The sequence below is a fragment of the Haemaphysalis longicornis genome, unplaced genomic scaffold, assembly GCF_048455015.1.
Source record: "Haemaphysalis longicornis isolate Haplotype H1 unplaced genomic scaffold, Haemaphysalis longicornis Haplotype H1 scaffold_101, whole genome shotgun sequence".
In the NCBI taxonomy this organism is placed as follows: domain Eukaryota; kingdom Metazoa; phylum Arthropoda; class Arachnida; order Ixodida; family Ixodidae; genus Haemaphysalis; species Haemaphysalis longicornis.
In genome coordinates, this window is record NW_027526205.1 from 492,897 (window position 1) to 511,252 (window position 18,356).

The 18,356-nt window shown below is 45.6% G+C and overlaps 1 protein-coding gene across 2 annotated transcripts in view; it reads left to right on the forward strand.

Moving 5' to 3' along the window:
- Nucleotides 1-14,048: 14,048 nt before the first annotated feature.
- LOC144160509 (uncharacterized) overlaps nucleotides 14,049-18,356 on the forward strand; it is a 76,358-nt gene continuing 72,050 nt past the window's right edge. For both annotated transcript variants that reach the window (XM_077691780.1, XM_077691781.1), the window contains exon 1: nucleotides 14,049-14,161. In XM_077691780.1, coding sequence (XP_077547906.1) covers nucleotides 14,104-14,161 — 58 coding nt within the window. In that variant the 5' untranslated portion in view covers nucleotides 14,049-14,103. The remainder of the gene's footprint in view (nucleotides 14,162-18,356) is intronic.

Consider the following 18,356-nt stretch of genomic DNA (forward strand, 5'->3'; position numbering starts at 1 on the left):
TGCTGGAAAGCTCCTGCAAGCTGGTCATACCCACATTCCTCGAGCTCTGAACGTGAAAGACCGCTAGCGCACGTTGCCCTGCTCTGGGAAATGCTAAGCATCGTTGGAAATAAAAAAGAGCTGCAACAAGAACACATGTGATCCTGCACTTCTTTCAAAGGCGCACAAAAGTGCAAGATAAAATCTGAGTTCGTTTCTACAAACGATAACATTAAAGGTATACTCGCATTTTTTGGGATTACGTTTATTCAGGTATAATAGATTGTTCTGCACTCAGTCAATACAAGTCATATCATTGTAGCTTGAAAACAAGCTTAGTAAAAAATAAAAAAGGCTGCAGTCAAATGCAGATCAAAGGCCAGTAGATAATACATACTAAATGCTAGCAGGTTACGTTTTGTGCAACCCTTGTGTTGGTGTAACTTCCTCTTAATCCAGTTTTTATGTGATCTACCCAAAGAACCAAAACAATTAAAACACTTTAGTGTCCTGATTATTTAAGAGAAGTTTATAGTAAGTGTACGCGTCCTAATGTTTTTATTATAGATTGCTCTACTCTGAGACTTCTTTGGAAATAATTTTGTCCGCGGATTATCTGCAATGACACACACCCATTACCAACGTTGCCGCAACAAATTTCTTACCAACATAATGCTAAGAACCGAGAGTGCAGTTACGATGTTATTGGTCGTCAAGAGCAAGGGCTGTGATCCCAACGCGCGGACGTCACGAGTGGCAGTTTGTGGTAGACAGCAGGTCTACGGTATCATAAGCCCAGAATTTTAGTGCACTCCCGTGATCGCAAGAGAGCGCTATATTTTTATATGTTCTTGCAATATATAGTTCTTGCTTAGTCTTGGGCTAGTCTGCCGCCTATCTATGACTTATAAATCGGGAATATCAAAAACTGATTAATGATATGCAGCCTGCCAAATAACCACGCTGGCCAATAGCCCTGACAGTGAAGTCCTTCCCGTGCCATAGTGCTACGCCTCGGAATATTGACATGTCTTTATAGTTGTCGCCTGAACTCAACCACTTATTTCGCCCCAGGTGTGCAAAGGATGCATAAGATTAGTTTAGCTTAGCTTTGTGGTAGCCCTTATGTGTTTCAGTCATCATTTTAGTTGTACTGCCAGTGTGATTCCTCTTGAAAAGCTCCTTATATTTGAAATTAAGGGAACACGGAGTTCTTTCTAATGCTGAGAAAAAGCTGCCACACAACAAGTAATACTTCTGAGAAGCACATTATACTAAAGTAGTGGATATCTGATGAAAACATTCACACCGTTTTAATGCGTGTAATATTGCGAGAAACGACAAATCATTGTCTGTAGGAGTTCCGCATACAGCGCGTAGAGAAAACATGCGCAGCATGATTTTTCAAATGTTACATACCGAAAAAAACTGTGCCAACGCTCTAATTGTGCGTAGTCAAATGATTCCACCTTTTGTGTAACTAGTATCTAATTTACTTACGCTTGGGGGCGTCATACACCGTATGTACTCCGTATTGCCATAATTCCGTACATGCGGACGGTTTCAGTAGGAAAGCGAGTATTGGAATGGGGTAAAGAATCGCATTATACATAATATCTTGACTTGGGGGTCGGTTTGTGTATTTTATGTGGTGTTCAGCAGAAACTGAGCGTTAAAGATAACCCTTGTTCCTGAAAAAATACAATACGATGTAATCACTGAATTCTTCAAGTGCTGTCGAAAACAAGCCGACGATAATTCCTCCGGGATTCTGACCTCCCCTAACGTAGCATAGATGCTGATATTACCAGATTTTTATGCTTTACTTGTGTTTATCTTAGATAAGTTTTATATACAATTGCTTACCACATTGGCTATTTGTATCTCATACCTAGTTTGTGTGGCACTGAAAGGGCTGCTTTGATATCAGTAAAGCTGCTAGTTTTTAAAGCAAAGCTTTCCTAATGGCACGAAACCGCGTAAAGAAACTGAGCGGAAGACGGGAAAGAGGCAAACACGGGCGCCGACCAACAACTGAATAAATTTTATTGCGCGCAGGCAATATAAGAAAATGCAGAATAAAAACAAAAAAAGACACAGCTATTATTGTAGAAATGCCATCTCCTTTGGCAACAAGTCGACTGAAGGTTTGCTGACGCATGCGCTCGCTCGCTCGTTCATCGAAAAAGCTTCAAAGATCTCGCGTGCTCTTTGGTCACAGTAGCGCTTGAGGACGTGACATCGCTCAAAGAAGGGCTCGCATGAGGGCATGATTGCAATAGAGGACACACAAGGCGTTTCACTGAGTGTGCTACCAGAGCAGTATACGAGATCCCCCTGTCCTGCGGTGGCTCGTATATAGAACAACCGGACGATGTGTGAATAACCATCTCCGCGAACACGTTAATACTATCATATCCGCTATAGGTAGTAACGTTGCCACACATGTTGCTTCATGCGCGAACGAGCCCTCATGCAAGCCCTTGTTTGAGCGATGTCACGTCCTCAAGCGCTGCTGTGACCAAAGAGCACGCGAGATCTTTGAAGCTTTTTCGATGCACGAGCGAGCGGGTGCATCCGCCACAAACCGTCAGTCGACTTGTTGCCCAATCATATAAAACTCCTACAATCTCAACTGTATCTTCTTTTGAGTTTTTTCTGAATTCTGTATATCACCTGCGCTCAATAAAATTTATTCAGTTGTTAGTCAGCGCCCGTGTTTGTCTCTTGCTCGTCTTCCGTTCAGTGCCATCTGTATGAACCAACTAGCACGCCTTCACACTCTACTACGCTTTACTCATCTCGACGAGTGGTTTCGCCGTCGCGGTGAAATTCACCTTCATTTCACCGCAGCTGCGCCGTATCCTTCGAAACACATCCCCCCGGAGTTCGCCCCGTGACTCACGAGTCACGGGGCGAACTCCGCCGGCATGCACCCAGCTGCGGGTTGTGCGCATGCGCTCTCCGCTGCTCGTTTGCGCCCGACCATGTGACTCCCCGCGTGCATGCGAGCTTGGCAATCCATGAAAGTGAGACCGGGCCGTCTACTTTGCGCGCGGCGCCGGAGCTGGAGGCTTTGAGCCTTTGTCAGCAGGCGGCGTCGGACCGCCCAGCGGATGTCGCCCGTCTAGCCGTTCGGCTCTGAAAACGCAGGAAGCGGGACCACAATTGCAGAGAAATGCAGGATTTAACAAATTGTAATTAATTACAGCTGAATCCAAGATTAACAACGTGCAACCAAGACTCAGCCAGGCTAAACCATGCTTTCGCTTTGCATATGCAGGATTAGCCGATCTAAGCAGCAGCCATTTCTTTACGCTCATAGGCTGGGCGTTCATACGAAAGTGTGTAGTATCGCTTATGATCGTACCATGAGCACACCTGGTAGAGTGTCGCTTTGCATGTGAGCCCTTATTTTGTAGAGACACTGATCATGAAACCCCTGTGTAATTTTTTGCTTGGTGGATACGTTTTGCATGAAACGCTTTATGAACATTTCCATTACATTAAGCACCGTAAGAAGTTTTTAGGAAGAGTGTTGACTGAGGTTGATTTTGTTTATAAACATGAGTGCGATCCTGGGTTAAGATATAATAGGAAACGATGTGTCATTACTTGCGCTTCGACGAATGTCCTCCCAAATAGTATGGCTTGTTCGTAGGACACAACTTCTCGCTTGAAGTGAACTTTAACGTATGTTTTCGTCCCAGTTCTGGAAGATTCAAAATCACTCAGTTTTTTTTATGCAGTCGCTGACGTAATATTGCAATTCCTGAAATTTTATTATCTACCGAGAAGGTGGTTTTCCGCTGAAGCGGACGACTTCCTGAATATATTCCCCGAGTTTATGAAGAATTAAATTGTATCCCACGGTCATAGTGGTGCCTCCGAAACTGGGTTCATTCACAAACCGGAGGAAAAGCCTTCAAAATAAAGGGAACACAAACACCAAGAAATCAGCTACCATTCTGCCCAAACGGGAACGATGGGGGAAAGTCAAGCTTTGAAAAATGAAGACTAACAGAAGACAAACCAACCAAGCAGCGGACAGACCCACATCACACCGCCATACCATACACACAAGGTATTTCCTAAAGAGGAGGTTTGCTGCACTGCGATTGTCCTCTCTATACATCACACCAGCCGAGGGGGCTGAGTGGCTGAGGTGTTGTTCTGCTGAGCACAAGCACGCGGGTTCCAATCCTGGCCATGGCAACCGCTTTTCTGATACAGGCGAAAAGTCAGAACGTCCTTCTGTTCCAGATTTCGGCGCACGTTAAAAATCCCCAGGTGCTCAAAATTATTCCACAGCCCTCATCCGGTGCGCCTCATCGTTTGTGTGATGTAGGCGTGTTAAACCTCATACTCAATGAATCGAGCGCTTTACATATACGGGAATTGTATTGCTTTCCCGTCCGTTCAACCATCGTCGTCGTTAGACGGAGGTGTGAGGTTTCTCTTCATTGCACGCCTATGCACCTCTCTCCATACCCAAGCGGCGTCTACCGTGCTGGAATGGCTCAATAGGGTATACGTCGACTTCATCACTAGAGGGACCCGGGTTTTATTTCGACAATGGCAGGCTTTTATTTTGTTCTCTTCACCCACGATCATCATTATCGTCAGAGAAAGTTGGCTCTCCTACAGTGCGTTTTAGGTGAACTGCACACTACATCAGAGAGAGGCTGAAAACTTAGCTTTGAAGGGACACTGAATTCGAAATGCATGTTAGCCCAGTATGATAAATTAATACACCGAGATCAGGTATATATGACTGTTACGCGTAGCTTTTAAAAATGCCAGGCAGAAAATTGTGAAAACATGACGATGGCTATCGCCCTGACTCAATACGCCGCGCAAGGTACGCCGGAACTGGTTAAAGCGTGGGGATTGCGCAACGTCTGTTCTGGCTGCCGCTCGATGGAACTATTCCTTCGTACTTGCTCGAGCGCTTGGCTCGACGCCAACATTTGCGGTGCCTAAGGGCATGTTTTTCATCAACGAAGCGTCAATATACTGATAACAAGTCCTATTGGCGGTGAGCGCGACCAGCGCGACCACGGCCGCGCAGCGAAGTGAGCTTCCATGACGTCGAGACGTCGGCTTAGGGATTCTCACATTTGTCGTCTGCTTCACCTAAGCTCAATCTCCTGGCTCTTTCTTTGCGCTTGGTAGGCGTCTGATGCTTGTCCGCACCAGATTTTCCGTGCGCGTAACTTTTTATCATTATAACAGACCTAAAATCACACAAATTACCTCAAGGCATGAGTTAAAGTATAGTTTGAATACCGCTAGGGACGAAACATTGCCGGCGTCGCCCCATTCCTTGCGAAGCCGGTCCTGTGCGGACAGCGAATAGTCGGAGCTACGATCAGCTTCTGTGTTAAGCAATCTTTCGAACAAAGGGAACAGCCAGCTGCTAGTAACCGACAACAGAGAAAACACCAGACCAAAACACATTCCAGTCCTTGGGGCTGTCAGCTTTCGCAGAAGGTGTACGATTCCCGATGATCACATATCTAAGGTAAAATAGCTGCTTTGCGACCTTGTCCAACAGTCGAAAGTGTTGCATCTTTACGTTGTCATACCATGAAGGTATGGCGACGGGCACTAAAACTCCAGCGTGAGTTCCACATAACCTATTGTGTAGATGCACGCACTGGTTCTATACCATGTTTTTAACCAGTATGGAGGTTTATTGAGCAAAACGAGTCACGTCTACGTCAAAGATACGGCAACACGTTTTGTGTTCAGACCTGGAAAGATATCTTGGTACATTTCCCACAGCCATAGCTTCCCGATATTCAGATATGCATTATAGGAAAACTAACGCAAGAGGAGGAGGAAGAGGATAAAACTTTAACAATAAAATAGAGCTGAATATATGGCGGGTCTTAAGTGTATAGGAAGACCGAGTAGCAGTAATTTTCTTCACTTCATAGAACGCCATCCTGAATAGACCAGGGACTGCTCTTTACGCGTGAGAGGGTTGGCGAACAATAAAGAGCTGATTCGCAATATTCACCGGTTTAGATTCTTGTATTATATGCACGTATACTATTTATGGCGTTTGTTAGCGGGTATATCAAGTCAGTTCGCTTTGATAACGATGGTTACGATAGAATTTCGGAGCACAAAAGCCGCCTTCCAGTAGTCTAGACAACATTGTCTAAGATGCGATCGCTGTGGCGTAGCGTAAACCTTGTCATTGTATTTGCATGTGAATAAATAACGCACTCTGGGGATATGCACTTTTTTGCACGCATTCATAACGAAAGCCGATTTGTAAAGAAGGAAAGGCATGCCATACAGCCTGAAGAAAATATCCACAGCATCTTTGTGAGCCTACCAAACTTCCCCAAACCTACTAATAAGACGTTTGTGACGGTGCAGAAATATTATTGAGTTGGGCACAAAAAAAAAAGACATTCATCTGATCCAAGTCAGCAACAACAAAATAACTAGAAGAGAGCCGCTTTTTCTCGTGCTGTGCTATGAGCGTGTAGGGGCTGCTGCTTTTGTACGCAACATAAGACTGTTGAGCCTTCATAAGAGCATCTCAAAAATATTGTAAGAAAGATTGCGCATTATGAACACTTATCCAGGATCTCTGAAAGCTGAATCTTGCAGATAAGTCCGAAAGGAAGAGTTACAAATGATCTTCTGACCGATGCTCTGAAGAAAGTTGTTATCTCTCTCCTGGGAAAGTTGTGGGAGATACAGGTTGAAATTTTTGATATGTCAGCAGCTGCGAAAAATACCTGAATTACTAGAAATACACTTTTTATGCACTGAAGCATCAATTCGGGCAATTTCTAGCACAGGCACTGCTGCCCCTCAAAAGCGGAGTATAGTAGACGACAGCGGCGCGAGTCCCTAAGCCGACGTCAAAGCCAGGGTCGCCACTCAAACGTCTCACCGCCAATGAAGGAACATTTACTTAATGATACAAAGCAGCAAATGACGTCAGAGTTCTGGAAAACACGGCTCATTTGACCAAAACTGACGAAACCACTCGGCATGTGGGAGCGTTATAGTCGGTTGCTTTTACACCATTATACATCACCGCTGACTCGCTTGCTTCCGGTTTATCATGACGCAAACCGCGGCTCCAGCCGCCGTTCGCGTTGCTTTTGATCAGTGTTTGATTACAAATCTTTCAGCAATTAGGGCTTTTTTCAGCACCCAGTTAACGCTAAAATGGATACGGGAAGGTCAGACCTTTCTTGAAACCAACGTGCTGGTTGCCTTCAGTGCTTGATTAGTACGAGACAACCATAACGGTGTAGAAGGAATTGAGAGACGCTTTTGTAACGGTTAATGGAGAATACCTCACTAACCGCAGAATTGTTGATGGCGTTGCCTTGCTAAGTAATTCGGGGGACGCATTGTAGAGTATGCCTACCCCACTGGACAAGCAGAGTAGAACCGTGGGCCTTAGAATAATGTGCAGAAAACTAAAGTAATCATCAATAACCTCGAGAGAGCACAGCGTTTTGAGATAGATGGCGAGGCAGTGGAAGAGGTGAGCGAATATGTCCACTTAGTCCAAGTTGTGACCCCGGATCCCAATCATGAGGCAGAGATAATTAGAAGGATATGAATGGGGTGGAGTGTATTCAGCAGGCATTCTCATATAATGAATGCCGCCTATTATTGTCCCTTAAGAAGAAAGTGTATGGCAGCTTCATCTTAGCGGTACTCATCCATGGGGCAGAAAGTTAGAGGCTGACTAAAAGCGTTCAACCTAAATTGAGGTCCACTTAGCGAGCAGTAGAACGGAAGATGGTAGGTGTAGCATTAAGGGACAACAAAAGAGCGGAGTGGGTCAGGGAACACACGCGTGGTAAGGTCTTATTAGTAGAAATTACGGAGAATAAACGTACATGGGCAAGGCATGTAGTGCGAAGGCAAGGTAACAGTTGGTGATTAGGGGTAACAGAGCGGACCCCTAGAAAAGGGAAGCGTTGCAGGGGCCGGCAGTAAGATAGATGGCAGATGAGATCAAGAAGTTTGCGGGAATAATTTGGTCGTAGTTAGCCCAGGACCGGGATAATTGGAGGTCTATGGGAGAGGCCTTTGCCCTGCAGTGGGCGTAGATATGATGATGATGATGTATATGATGGTGGTGGTGGTGGGGGTGGTGGTGATGGTGGTGGTGTGGTTATGGTGTGGTGGTGGGGGTGGTTAGGGGGTATCAGTGATATTCCTTTGCTATCTAAGAGTTTGCGATGAAGACCACACTAAGTACATTCGGCAATTGCACGCAACGCGAACGCAGCACGTGGCTATCTGTGGATGAAGGCCGTAATATTGTTACGCACCCAACGATACGCCTGCGACAATAAAGCTGACCACACCATCAGCGAGGCTGGAGGGAAGGAGGACGAACCTGTTTTCTCCGCTAGCGGTCCATCAGCCCACAGCCGCTCCATATTGGCTTTGTTTACTATTTCGCCTCATAATACCCCTGTTCATACTAAACCCAGTGCGTAACAGTTTGATGCTGGGTATTTGGCGTATAAAGTTTGTTCTCGTTCGGTACACTGTGTACTGTATATTTATTACCTTTATTTCCTCAAAGTGTCACCGTGTTTCTGTTGGACCAGGAAATCAGGTCCTTGCGATGTACCGTTGACTGCTAGAAGCCCGCTACTTGTGTCTCTAACAAAATATATGGAGCAATTGTATTCTGGTTTATTGGGTTATACCTGTTCTTGAGTTTCACATGCTATGTACTGCATTTCAGCTGCTATACTTTATTTTTAATCCCCCAGGGTAAGAAAGAGGGTACGTTGCAGCCACAATTCTCCTGACACCTCCTATTCTTATACTGGCAACAACGTTCCTACAAATACGTAGAGAAACTATGCCGGTTGTAATCACACTTCTTAGCAGTCAAAATTTTGCGCTGGCAGAAACGTTTTTCAAAATTTATACACTCCGTAAGAAATACTACGTGTCCCTACCGCACCAATGGGTGGGGATGTGCTGCCTTTTCTGGTCAAATAGGATACATGAGTGGTGTATTCAGACTAGTCGAAGCACGTCGCCTACAATTTTTAGTCTTTCTTTTGCCCTGCACAGCTGCTTTGTTGGATGGAACAGCATGTTTTGGCACGCGTCCCTGCACCCTCCCCGTACTCCTAACTACGTGCAGAGTTAAGCTACAGCCCTACCAACACATTACTCCACAGGAGCGTCGCCGTAGAAAACACGAGATTGAATTATTCATTGTAAAAACAACACAACAAGGTAGCGCAGATTGACAAAAAAACTGTGGTTGATTCCTCTGTCATAAAAATCAGTAAAACATGAAAGTGTAATGTGCAACGAACTCTGCAGCCGAGCATAATTTGCGGTGGGCGGCTGTGTTGAGGGTGTTATTGGCGAGCGACGTCCTGTTAGTGGGTCGCATCGGAAATGTTACTGGTGTCATTTCCGTGACGAATATGACGTCAGTGAAATCTTCGGGTATCGCGGCATAAAACGCTGGCGTGTTAAAACATAAAAACCGAAAATGAACAAACTTAAGTATAGCGTACTCTATAGTATTAAAGGTTGCCTCCCCGCAAGAAGACGATGTGTGCAGGGGTGCACCCTGTACAGGCCGTTTGCTTCGTTGTACTGGCGTCCCTTCCGTGAAGGATATGACATCCTCGAAAACTTCATGTATCCGGGAATAAAACACTCGTGTTAAAACAAGTGCCAATGACACGCGAGCAGCCATCGCCCGGCACGGCGGGAGGAGCAGTCATTCTTTTGGTGTGATCCACTGGCGCTGGAAACGGCTGGGTTTAATGGCTGTCGACTGCACTAGGTGACGACTGCTCTCCAGCGACCACATGAAGAAGAACCGCCACTGCGCTCTTGTAGCGTCCATAATAACCACTACGCTCATTTCACCAATCACTCATTTCCTAGCATACGCTATTATATGGCAAGTAAGATATCGTGTCGGGGTTGGAGCAGTGGATGGAACAACAGCACAGCACATTAGGAAGATTTCCTACAACCCTTGTGAGTGCCTTCAAATATCTTGTTATCAACCCCGGTAGCCCCCTCTGCCTTCGAACGTGAACATTTTGTGTGAAAGATCTTTGGTACATCGGCTATATGGAAGTCTAGACTGTCTATCCTAGAGTTTCAACATCTAGACCAGCCGTCCAGTCATTTCAGTTTGCAAAGGAGTACACTACAGAGTATATCTCATGCATCCAGCTTTTGTGTTTTGTGCAATAGTTCGATACCTATGCTGCTTCGTTTCAGGTACCGTCTGTTTCGGCAGGCACCCATGCATCGTAACCAGGGCCAGAGATTAAAACGCGCCGTCATGCCAGGAATTGCGCAGTCCCTTTGACAGTACCTTAGTCTTCGCACTTACTTTAGTGCACCAACTTCATCAAGTGGAGTATAATCCAGCTCGGCGTTTGGAAATGTCGATCCGGCGCAAAGACTCCTCACTAGCGTCACTAAATAACGGCTTTTAGAGTATCGGCACTCTTTTCTCTCATTGTTATGTGCCGCCGGGATTTCCACTGGTCGGTCGGCACCACGTGATGTTTGTTTACATATGGGCGCAGACATTTTGTTTTTGGGCGCCTCTCCTCTCTCTCTCTCTCGGCTGCGCGGCCGCTAGAGCGCCCGGTCGCACTCTGCCCGTCACAACCTGTGGCGGTTTCGTTCGGAGAGATGGCAACACTGCAAGCCAGAAACAAAATGGCCCACAAACGCCTCCGGGTGCGCGAAGTGGCGGTACTCTTAAGCGTAGCTTTTTTAGTGACGCTAATCCTCACTGAGCAACGCTATATTCTTCAGATGAAGTTAATAAATTCTTGTTTAGGGATATTTGGTACAACCTAGAATTTAGTATTAGTGCGTTGAATATGTGGATGAGGGAGAGGGAGAGTGGGAAAAACAAAACCAAACTATGGTGCGCAGCATCGTTTGGTTTTGTCTTTTCCACTGTGCCACGTCGAAAAATGAGGTGCACGCTAATATCTGAAGTCTCCAGAGCAGAAATCATGCCCATTTCCTTTACTTTGGTTGGTTTTCTGTCTGTAGTGCTGCTTCAGCGGGCGCCCCTACACCCTTACTAGCGCGGGAGAATATTAAAAATCATCCTGACTGAAATTAAACGCTCGCTTCGAAGGTGGACATATCTAGCAAGTGATAGGTGCTTTAGAAAACACATTTTTTAATACAAAAGGGTAGTTATCAAACGGCCCTGTCTCATTTAAAAAGCACCTAGATAAACCATATACTTGCGGGACATATACGTTTTCAAATACAAGCTACCTAGCAAGGACACTTAGGCATCGGTGAGTGCATTTAATCAGTGTCTATAAGAATATGTGATTTTTCTTTTGCGAATTTGAGCTGCGTGCGAGAGACACTTCAGCATCGGTGAGTGCCCTTAAACTGCGACTGAGGCACGTGTCCCTGGTATTACAATTTTGTACCCTTGGGTAATTACCCGAGTGCTGTAGCTTTCGTTACTAATCACAACGATTATCCAAGGGAGTTCAGACAGAGAACCGCCCTTTTTGCTCTAATTAGTAAAGCTGCACATTTCCGGCTTAGCGCGGCCCTTTTTGCGCTTAAAGATTTAAGCAATATTTGTGCCTTTAAACATTGTATAAGAATTAAAACACAATAGCACCTGAGATACGAAGGCTAAGCTGTAGGCTTGCGGTCATAGCAAACCAAATTCAGAAAGACCACAGACTATCTAAACAGGTTGCATGCTGATACAATCTGCACAGAATATACAAACAGCAGTAGTAGTACTTTTACAGCAATAACGACATATGGAATAGTTGTGGGGCAGCATCATAAAATGGAGCTCAAAAAAAGAACCGACGACAGGTGAAGAGCATAGAACGAGCGCTGTGCAGCAAAAGCTAAGAGGCGCGGCGTAGTCAAGGGCCCTGGATAATTTGGACTGCTTGGAGAGGCTCAATGCGCTCCAGAAGTTTCCCACACCGGTATGGCTGCTTTGGACATACATCTGAATATCCGCTACGCCGGGTGGGATCGACTCCGCGACACCGGGCTGAACAGCAGAACGCCCTAGTGCACCAACAAGTTCGTATTTGATTTTTTTTGTTTTTATATTTATTTATTTATTTATTTATTTATTTATTTATTTATTTTACCTTCAGGGCATACAAGCATTGCAGTGAGGAGGGGCTCACATAAAACAGCAAAAACGATGTCGAAAGCACGTGACAAGTGTTCAACCATTGTAGAGACAAATATATGCAATAAGGTTTAAAAAACATCGTGGTAAAGCAAATGCACTAAACGCATGCTTAAGCGCAATCGCACTCGGAGGAAAACAAAAGCAAACGGTAAATGCACTTCAGTCGCGGTAAATGAACAGCAGTTATCCTCACGGAAATGGAGGATCGACACAAGCAGACAATACACTAATAAAAGAAACAATAAACACAACGAAAAAGCACTCCTTACTACAAAGCATAAAACAAAACACAAAACAAACAAAAACTTGTTACAAATTTGAACGTTACAATCCCTCCCATAAACGGTCAGGGTTAGTAATGCAAGCTAAAGAACCTGGCACATGGTTTCACTCACGGCACGTTTCGGCAGAAAAGAATGGGAGTAGGCGACAGTGTTTTGGTGCGGGATATTAACATTGTGACGATGGTCAAGACGTTCAGATATTAAACGCGCAGATTGTATCCAGCATGATTTGAGTACATGGTTATTATGATGCACTTTCTGAAATAGGCACACACGGGACAGCTTTTTACGTGTAGCTAGAGGAGTTAGGTTAAGACTCCATTTCACAGAAGTTACACTGGTCATACGATGATAGAAAGTACGAATCTCACAGAACGGTGTAGTACAGCTTAAAGTTCGTTAGTTAGAGTCGTATATCCAGGGTCCCAAGTTGACGAAGCATACTCTAGTATGGGGAGCACGTAAGTAACATACAACTGTTTTTTTATAGAATAAGGTGCTTAAGAAAACTTTCGCTTTAGGTGTCCATGCATGCGGTTAGCCTTACATGTTATAAAACCAATATGTCGACACCAGGAGAGACTGTTAGTTGTGTGCACACCAGGTATTTGTATTCTACTGCGGACTCTAATGAGGTACTGTTAGGAAATTAAGCAAGACAAATTATTTCATTACGGGATATCCTCATCACTTTACATTTTGTTATGCTGAGCTCCATATCCCAATGTTTTCACCAAGTAGAAATATTATTAAGACCAGATTGTAGGCATTAAACGTCACAACAATGAGTAATTACGTATACTGCAAAGGTCGGTGCTGAAGATAAATTTTTTGTTCCAAGTCTTCATGAAAAATATAATATTGTAGCTCTTCTCACAACAATGGTAAGTCTTTTTTTTCTTAATATTTTGCGACTTTTAAGTGCAACCTGTTCAATTTTTGCAGTATTCATGTCTGCTTGCTGTGCTGCCTTGAGTGTTTTTCAGAGGCAACCCAAATGCCTGTATTTCCTTAAATGTTTGGCTTCTTTCCTAGACCTTAGAAAACTGTAGTCGTGCCAAAAGTCTTCAGCAGATGTCAGGGAAACTGCGGTTCACACATGGCCCATGAAATAGATGTCGCCGCAGCGCTGAAATATTTTTGTCTTCGATGTTGAAAGGAGTCCCGGTTTTTAGGTTTAGAAGTATAAAGGGTAAACAATTCTTTTTCTAGCTAGGCGGCAATATAGAATGCATTATGGTATTACGTAAATACAACAAGACCTTGCGTACAAGTAGCGTAAATTACTGGATGCGCGTGACGCAAGCGGATTTCGCTCACGGCCCTATACAGAGGTGAGCATAGAAATGCGTGGGGGGAAAAAACCATTTCCCTCCGCATTTGTCTGCCTAAAATGAATGTAAAGCCTGTCTGAAAACCTAAGTTAGCTGTTGCCTGCGCAAAACTATGATCGATTCAACATCTCTTTGTTCACTGTGTGATGGGTGAGCATTGTTCAGTGGGTAACCGCTCATCGTTTTTGAATTGACAGAGAGTTTGAGACGTGTCCTCTTAGACAAGAGCCCGCTCCTTGGGGGTTCAGAAGGAGTTGCACGGGGAAACTTGGAAAGTAGTCAAAGCAAGGATTTGGTCACCATGAACGGACTTCTAAATTTACTGACACTATTGGCGGCTTTGTTAAATTTTACCACGGGTGAGTGTGCAGACTGGCTTTATTCTACGCATTCTGAAATCGCATAATTGAAAGTTCGGCCAAAAGTATCGGTTTGATTGTGGCAGAAAGTTTTAGCAACTGTACACTTTCAGATTAAAAATATTAATGAACTTTTCACTCGAGTCTAACAGACCCTGGCCCTACGAAAAGGTTTTTTACGTTCTGTTGACGTTCTACCAACGTTCTATTGCTATCCTAAGTACACTTACATCCTATTGACAGTTGCCTGTAAATTATCTATTTAATTGATGTTGACATTCGTCTATTGACGGTTGTATATAGAAAGTCAACTGAATTCATGTTGGCATTTATCTAGGGACGGTTATATTGTTACGTTCCACACGCAGCAAAGAAATGACGCTCGGTTGAGGCATTCGATGCCCACACAATATATTTACAAAACAAAACCTCAAACAAACGGGATGGTTGCAAATGAACACGCATATCACACTAAACAAAAAAAAAAACAAGCACAACCGCACGCTATCAAAAATCTATTAAAATCTCACTATAACACATTACCTGTCTATGCCAAAGCAAGACAAAACCTACCGCCTTTAGCACGACGTACCCGATGCATTTCCGATGACGTGGCCCAGTGGGTCGGCTGCCTTACGCATTGACGAACGTAGCAGCACGTCGCGATGGCCCGTGCTGGTCGTGAGTGGTCTGGATGACCGTGGTGCGATGCGACAGCTTCCTTGAGGAGCACGGCTCAGCAGGAGGCCAGCATTGCAAAGCCGCTGGTAATAGACGGTTCCGAGCTGTCTGCTGCCAACTGTGCGAGGCCGCTGTTACGTTTAGGGGGACGGCCTGGTCGCCAGCGGTGCAATGCCGCCTGTGCACTCCCAAGAAAGGGCCCTTTTAGGACTCAGGGGGCTCAGTACCGGTCCCTCGTCCCTGTGATGGCAAAACCACCTAGAAGGCCCCATGCTCGACCCGAACTTGCCACCGTTTCTCCCAAGATCGCCTTCCACACCTTCCACTCCAACCTCGTCGTCCTCCTCTTCAGCACGAATTGTACCGTTTAAGGCTCCCATTTGTTGGTCCAGCTAACCTCCTCCCCCTCTTCGATCACCCTGTGTATCTTTTTCATTGGTCCCTTCAAAATCCTTCTAGCCATCCCATAAGCTGATCCTTCCTCCTCTTCGTCTTTTCTTCAACTACCTTCTTCTCGGGCCACTCTCCCTTCGGGTATTGGCACGTCTTCCGTTTCTCACCCCACACCTTCTTAACACATAATATATATAGAGAGAGTCTACTTAATTTAGTTTGACATTTGTCTATGACGATCTTGTGTGGGATGACTACTGGAAGTGTTTTAAGAAACTTAAACGCTAGCGGAATTTAATACCGATATCTGATTCCTCCATTCTGGAGTTGCGTTAGAATTTATTCATATTTCTTTTTTTCTAAATGCATAGACAGCTACACACTATTTGGGGGCACACAATTTACTCGATATTAACGAAATTATGTTATTTGGTTCTAATTAGGTTTTAAACTTTCAAATACGCACACACGCGAATCTCACTGTCTATCTCTCTCGCTGTCTCTCTCTCTGCATGTCTCTTCACGCTTGTGCACTCTAAGAAAAAAGGTAGAACAAGGGAGGGACTTTCAGTGTTTGTACATCTAGCCCCACAGTTTTTCCCTCAGATGAAACAGTTCCTCCCTAACGGACGGGTTTCTCCTTCCCGAACCGCTCCCTTTCAGTCTTCACGCTCATAAACATGGCTAATCAGCGGTCCCGAAGAAGCGCTAGACAGCGCCTTCAACCAGTCGCAACTGCTCGTTACTGTATTTAGATTTCCGCACGCTAACTGCTGCATGCTTGAAAGGAACAATTTTTGTGCATAAAAATTTCGCGACCGACCGCTCGTCACGCCTCTAATAACGGCGATAATCAAACATCGCCCGCGATGCGAACTAAATCCGGCTCCGATGCTTTGGCCACTCTCGATTCAAAACAACCGCCACCGGCGCTCTAATGTATTTGCGTACCTGCGGGAGAAAAAGGCCCATCAACCGTGGCAGGCACCACGTGGCGCGCGTGCCGGTGCTCGCCCTTTCTTGTTACCAGCTCCAGTTTTCCCTTTGCTTTGATTGCAGCTCGCAACTATGAAGTAAAAAAGAAGATATGTGCAGTTGTTATACCCAGTGCTTCCTGGTATTGTATTTTGGAAGTAATAATGGGCAATATCGAAAACATGCAAGAGAGGCACGCCTCATGACGTCATCGGAATCCGACGAATGGCGGCTATATATATAAATGAAGTGTACTGACAGCATTTGAGCGTCTGCGGTGACACGGACGGCGTTCATCCACTGCGTAGGCCTCGGGTGGTGATTTCTACGGTGCCAAGCCGTCCTGGGAGGCTTATCTCAGGCATAATACAGCCGACAACACGGCAGAAGCGCGGTACGACGATTACTGAGATATCGAGAATGCCCATCCAACGCTGCCAATGGATTCATGCATGTTGCTTACAGAACCGAAACCGAAACTTCTTTGAATGCTAACCTTGGACATTTTCCAATCACGGTGCCACCTCCTCCCGACGTCGCAGCCTTTAGCTGGTGCGGCCGCTACAGACCGCGCTTGCTAGTTTTTCTTCTTTCCCGCTTGATAAAATAATTACCGACTTATCAACCGGATAAACGATGAAAATTGTGGTAATTTTAGCCAGTCTACGCAGTGCAAGGAAAACCAGCAGCTTGACAAATTCACTTCAGTGTCCATTTAAGCGTTTAGTTCCACCGTACAGCTTTGCCAAAAAATATCAAGAGAAAACAAGGGCCGCGGCTTATCTAAGGTAATTCCGGATATGCAAGGAGAAACCTCGGCTTACCCTGGTTAAGACACTTCGTTAACCTTTCATTTAGCTGTAATTTGTTTTCTATTTGTCACGCGCCTGCTTTTATCTACCTGCGGTTGTGGCTATGCTTCCGGCATTTTCCAAGCCTAATGGCTCGCTTTTGCGCAGTCTCCGACGCTAACTTCGCGCTTGGAATTCCAGTGAAGCAGCTCGACGGGTGATATCCGTGGGGTGGTCAGATGCCGCTTGCGACAACGGCTCAAGGACTCCACCCACACTAACGCCAAGTCTGTCAAGTAGGTGTAATCGCGTAGGGGTAGTCGCTAGAATGGTTACTCTCAACTGATAATTCTACAGCTACGAAGCAACATGCGTTCAATGTATAACGTGGGTAGAAGAACAGATAGGGCACGATCACTCAAGAGGCGTCCCCCAATCCGCCTTGATATCCACTGCTTGGACTCTGCTGAATACCGCCCCCATGGCGTATATGTTGCAGCCATGATTAACAAGCCCGACAACCTGCCCCCACCCCCTTTTCCGTACCAACTCCCGCAGGGTGAACAATCCTCGTCGGTTGAGACAGACGAGGCAGCAATAGCGGTAGCAATATCACACAGGCCGACCCCCACGATTGTAATCCCCGATTCTAAAAGGGATGTTTGAAATTTCTCTTGTGACCTAATCTCGCCACTCGCAATCAAATTTCGCGCTCAAAATTCCCCAAACTCCCTGTTAGTATTTATTTGAACTCCGACTCATACCGAGGACTTACAAGGCGAGCGGGACCCAGCCTCGCCTTCTACCTTAAAGCCAAATCTGTCAGGGTCAGACCGACAACTTACCACGACATTGTGAGTCGTCGCTGCCTCGCCCACCGCAAATATCCTCCTGCCAATTCTCAATTCACCCACGACCAGGACGCACGTGAAGACACGTCCAAGATCACACTTCCATTTTCTGAGGGGTACTGTACCACATTCACCCCATCCATTACCCCTTGCGCAATTTTCCAGCCTACCGCTATCCATGTCGGGCTTTCCTAATGATCCTTCCACTCTAATATCCTCCGACGAGCAGTGGGAGGCGGTGCTGGGTAGCTCTGACCTGGGGACACAAGCCTCTCTTGTGTACAGGGAGGCTTGTCACTACAAGGCCACGCTAGTCGCCGCGATGCTTGAGCCCGCGCCCGCCCGGATCCCCTAAACCTACTGCAAATAATAAAATTTTCTCTCCTCTCACCTGCGAAGTCTCAGAGAAGAGAAGGTGGTCCGGCATCGCTCTTCTCCGTGGCGAACCTCGCATGCACGCGGCCAGTCACGTGGCCATGCGGTAACCTCGCTGAGGAGAGCACA